Below are 5306 nucleotides of genomic sequence, written 5' to 3' on the forward strand. Positions count from 1 at the left end.
ACAATAAATAATATTCTTTTAAGTTTGAAAGATTTGAAAATATATTTTAATTTTGAAAATAATTTTTGAAAAAAATACTTATTAAACAAGTTATTTTAAAATGAATAAATAAATAAATAAAATTATTAAGTAATTAGTTTTTTCTTCAAAAAAATATCCTCAATATTTTTCTTGAAAAAAATCAGCCCAAAATCCTAAAATATATGATAAAAAAAGTTGTCACTCTAATCTTGTTAAATTTGAACCGAACTAATAATGCTCCATGTAACACAATATTTGACATTTTGAGTCACAGAGAATTCGTGCGGAAGAATTTAGACTGGTTGGGGTACAGATGGTTACAGAGACATTTAGACTGGTTGGGGTACAGTTGGTTACAGAGACGTGAATATCATTTTCTTTCTTTAACCCACGATGAGACACAGACAAGACCATCAATGATGAAAGAGTAGCTCCATTTAAGTATTTTTTTTAAAAATTTTATTAAATGTTATTGTCATTGAAATCGTAATGTTAATGATGATATACAAGTTTTATACCATTCATAATTTTTAAATTAGTTATTATATAAGTAAACAAATTTATAATAAATAAATAATAATTTACTATTAAATAACATGTACAGTTAATACACCATCATTTTTCTGAAAATTGTATGTTTGTAACTGAAAATCTGAAATCCATATGCCATATACAGATATGCTCCATTTTATTTTTATTAATTAATAGTGAAAATTTGTAACATTAACTTGAAAATGAAAAATCCTATAACAACTTTTGAAGGTTTTTTGTTTGTTTTCAAAATTAAAATGCATTTAATATTTTGTATAAATATATAAATAATAAGTGGAAAAATTTGTTTGAATAATTTATATAATATAAAATGGTATGATTGTGTTTTGAGAAGAGTAGTTTTGGCATTGCAGCAGTGAAAATGAAAGAGAGGCATTGAGTTAGGAATAAGAGTGTTGTGGTGATGGTTGGGGGTTGCGCTACATGACAGGAGAGTGGAGACGTTCCCACTCCCACCACGCCAACATTTACTTCATCTTCAGGCCCACCCAGCTATGTAACAGCTTTCGGCCAAATCCCCCATCGCCACGTGTCCCCACCGAAAAGATATTTCACGTGACCCATCCCACGTCACCACCAGTGGAGCCCACTGCAAAAAACATTCGTCATACTCATTTACCTTTGCCTCCAACCCCTCTCTCTCATTCAATGCCTTCTCAACCTAACCCGTCGTTTTCAGAGCCACTCTGCTATATAAACACTCACTCTTTCCATTCTACTCTCACCACACCACCATGCCTTCCCCCTATGTCCCTCCGCAGCACCGCATCCCACCTTTCTCTCACAACTTCGTCCGTGGCGCCGCTAGGCCACGTGGCGGTGGGCGTAACGGTTCCGGCGCCCGGGGGTTCTCCCGGAACAACATGCGACCTGTGGAGGATATGCAAAGCCTCGAGGGAATCAACCTGGAGGCGTACGAGTCCGTCCCGGTGGAGGCGAGTGGGAAGGACGTGCCACCGCCGGTGAAGGCGTTCCATGAAACGGACTTGGACGAGGGTTTGAAGAGGAACATAGAGCGGTGCAAGTACGTGAAACCCACGCCGGTTCAGCGTCACGCGATTCCCATTGCGAGTGCAGGACGTGACCTTATGGCGTGCGCGCAGACTGGGTCGGGTAAAACGGCGGCGTTTTGCTTCCCCATCATTTCGGGGATTTTGAAAGGTCGTTCCGCTTCTGCTTTCTCATCAATGCCTCGCGCTGCCGCTGTTGCTGTTGCATACCCCACTGCACTTATTTTGTCTCCTACCAGAGAGTTGTCTTGCCAGGTTTATTTATTTTTTCTTTCTGTCTTTTGTCTTGTGCCGAAATTAACAATTAATTAAATAAATAATCATGTCAGCTTGTTCAAATATTATAGTTGCTTTAATATTTTTAATTTTTGTTAGATACGTGATGAAGCCAACAAATTTGCTAATCAGACTGGAGTGAAGGTTGTCGTTGTTTATGGTGGGGCTCCTGTTACTCACCAGGTGTGTGTTTTTGTGTGTTCTATTGTCTTTCTTTCCTTTGGAAAATGCCAAGGCACTGATTAAGACATTAAAAGTACTAACTTTTTTTAAAAAGTGTATCTGTATATTTTTTTATTGTAATTTTTAATTAAAAAAATCGACATTTGAATTCTAAGCCAGTTTCCTAGTGTGCCGGCCAGTGAACACATTTTTTTAATGAATAAATGTTTGTCGTTTAAAAATGGGAACAGTTGCGTCTTCTGGAGAGAGGTGTGGACATATTGGTTGCAACTCCTGGGCGTTTGGTGGATATTATTGAGAGAGAAAGGGTTTCATTAATGAGGATAAAGTATCTTGCTTTGGATGAAGCAGATCGTATGTTGGATATGGGTTTTGAGCATCAAATACGCAAGATTGTGCAGCAAATGCAAATGCCCCCACCGGGTGTTAGACAGACTTTGCTGTTTAGTGCCACGTTCCCTAATGATATACAGGTATGTAATTTATTGCACTACCCCTACCTTAGTTTATGTTTGCTTGTAATTGCAAGAGTAATATATATATATATATATTTATTTATTTATTTACATGCTTCGTTTTCTTTTTTACTGTTTATTGCTTTGTTTTCTCCCCTTTTGATATAGTCTTTCATTTATTGTCGCAGAAGCTTGCATCGGACTTTTTATCCAACTACATATTCCTGTCTGTTGGAAGGGTTGGTTCGAGTACCGAACTGATTGTGCAGAAGATTGAGCTTGTTCAGGATATGGATAAAAGGGATCATCTTATTGATCATCTTCGTCGCCATGTTGTCAAGGGAGCCAATGGGAAGGTTAGAAGTGTTTGTTTTCTCGAGGGGCAATTGTTTAATAAGTGCTGTTTATCGGATAATGGATTTAATTTAACTGTTTTAGCAATGCAGCATGCTTTAACTCTTGTATTTGTTGAAACAAAGAAAGGAGCGGATGCTTTAGAAGACTGGCTATCCAGAAGTGGGTTTCCAGCTATTGCGATACATGGTGACAAAGTTCAATTTGTAAGCATATTATTCTCTAAGGTTCTTGATGTCTTCGTTCGTGCCATGTTTCAAAAAGTTTTACTTTCTTGCTTATTGAAAATTACACTTGCACCCTTGATACTTCTCCATCTTTTTGTCCCTGTATTAATCCGAAATACAATATACCAACACTCCAACACGTTTCACTGTCGCCCGTTCATAGCCAATATACAAGAAACACGTCATATCATGCTCTTAATAAAGTGGGTTGGTGTATATTTTAATAATGCTGATGGAGTCTCCTAAGGAAGCTTCAAGGGTGTATCCTTATAAAGGGGGTTGGTGCATATCTTAAAATAGCAGAGGGGTCATGTGTACTCTTAAGTAGTGTCAGGGTTGTCAGTGTTGTAGCTTGCTTATTGTTTATGGTTTTAAGTTCTAATGCATTAATTATATGCTATGTTTGTTTTATTTTATATTTTTAATGGAGTGATACTTGTTAAATTCTGTGTTTTAGGAACGGGAACGGGCCTTGAAATCTTTCAAATCTGGTAATACTCCGATTTTAGTTGCGACTGATGTTGCTTCGCGGGGACTGGATATCCCCCATGTGGCACATGTTATAAACTTTGACTTGCCTAGAGACATAGATGACTACGTGCATAGAATTGGAAGAACAGGACGTGCGGGGAAATCTGGTTTAGCCACTGCTTTCTTCAGCGACAAGAATAGCCCTATTGCAAAGGCTCTTGTGGGACTCTTGCAGGAAGCTAAACAAGAAGTTCCGTCTTGGCTCAACCAATATGCTGAGTATACACCATCTGGTGGACGTGGTCGTAGTTTTGGAGCTTACCGTTACACCAGTGGTAGTTATGGTGGTCGTGATTTTCGTAATGCCACCGAACCTGAGGTGCAGAACTACAACTGCTATAGTACCTATGGCAATGCGAATCATGCTATGGAGTTTTACTCTGACACCACGTACACTGATACCTCTTATGACATACAGAACTCCCATAGAGATTCCTCTTTTGACAGTTTGAATGAGGCTTCTGCCCGCAATTATAATCAGACTGGTGTTAACTCAGGTGTTGACTTATATGGTGTTGTGGTGGAAGAAGATGGGCCATGTGGTTATGAATCTATCGTTGCCACTGGTTGGGATTAGGCTATTAGAGCCGCAAGCTTAATCTTTTTTGCTTTAGATGGGTACAGTACTAACATAATACAGTGATGATATGGGAGTGGAAGTTGGTAGCCATCAAGTTTCGGGTAGTAAACAGATGCAGATATGAAAACAATGTTTTGGATTTTTCTTTTAGCTTGGGACCCATGCATGACAGGATAGTAATTTTGGATCCTACTGTTTTGTTGGTAATTATGCTTTTTGGTCTTTAATTATAGAAAATGGTGAATAACTTATGAATTTACTATCTTTTTTGGGTAACATATTTGTAAGAAACATTGAATTTTGGATTATTAATATATTATAATATTTATGTAAGTAGCAGTTAAAAAACTAGAAAAAAAACTAAAATACTCTTTTTATATAAAAGAATGAGTTAATTATCTATAAATTGTTAGTTAGTGTAGAGTTTTTTACAAAAATAAAAATTATATCTTTTAAAGTTGTTTATTTTTTTATTATTTTATTAAATAAGCAATTAGTATGACACTACTAAAAAAATATGATTAGTTGTCTGTATAAATTTTGTTTTGTTTATGTATGATAGATGATTAACTCTAAAAGAAATTATATATATGATGCATATAAGTTTTTTGATGTGAAATGACTATTATAATTATTTAAAAATTTGTAGCCTTATAATCAGATGTTTGGGAATGTTACGTGATAACTTTTTATAAAAAAATTATTTTATTTTCTTATTTGAAGATTTAATTTTGGATCTAAATTGACTTTCGGATCAAAATTAATTTTGAAGTGAAAAATGTTTTTAAATTTTATTTATTGTTTAAAGTTTTTATTCTTTTTAAATTTTAATAATATTCGGAAATAAGAGATGATTTAAGAATTTATTATTATAATAGCCTCTAAAATATATGTAAGTGTAACTGTTTCGGTCCGGAGTCAATAACGAAATGTCTAAAATTTTTCATAAAATATTTGAATTCTGTGACGTTATGAAATGAAATGTATAAATTTCAAAACGTTAAGTGGTAAAACTTGTAAAACATAAATAACAAAATGTCCAAATAAGATTATTTTATTATTTATTAATATTTTAATTTTAATTTTTAATATACTCATGTCGATATATCATATATGA

The 5306-nt window shown here is 35.0% G+C and overlaps 1 protein-coding gene across 1 annotated transcript; it reads left to right on the plus strand.

The window, feature by feature from the left end:
- Positions 1-1222: 1222 nt before the first annotated feature.
- LOC109812120 (DEAD-box ATP-dependent RNA helicase 52) lies at positions 1223-4465 on the plus strand. The gene is made up of 6 exons (XM_020375998.3): positions 1223-1838; positions 1959-2042; positions 2273-2515; positions 2686-2853; positions 2944-3057; positions 3536-4465. The coding sequence occupies exons 1-6, from the start codon at positions 1308-1310 to the stop codon at positions 4184-4186; spliced, it is 1791 nt and encodes a 596-aa protein (XP_020231587.2). The 5' UTR covers positions 1223-1307; the 3' UTR covers positions 4187-4465.
- Positions 4466-5306: the final 841 nt, after the last annotated feature.

This window comes from Cajanus cajan, chromosome 5, assembly GCF_000230855.2.
Source record: "Cajanus cajan strain Asha chromosome 5, NIPB_CcT2T_4, whole genome shotgun sequence".
Taxonomy (NCBI): Eukaryota; Viridiplantae; Streptophyta; class Magnoliopsida; order Fabales; family Fabaceae; genus Cajanus; species Cajanus cajan.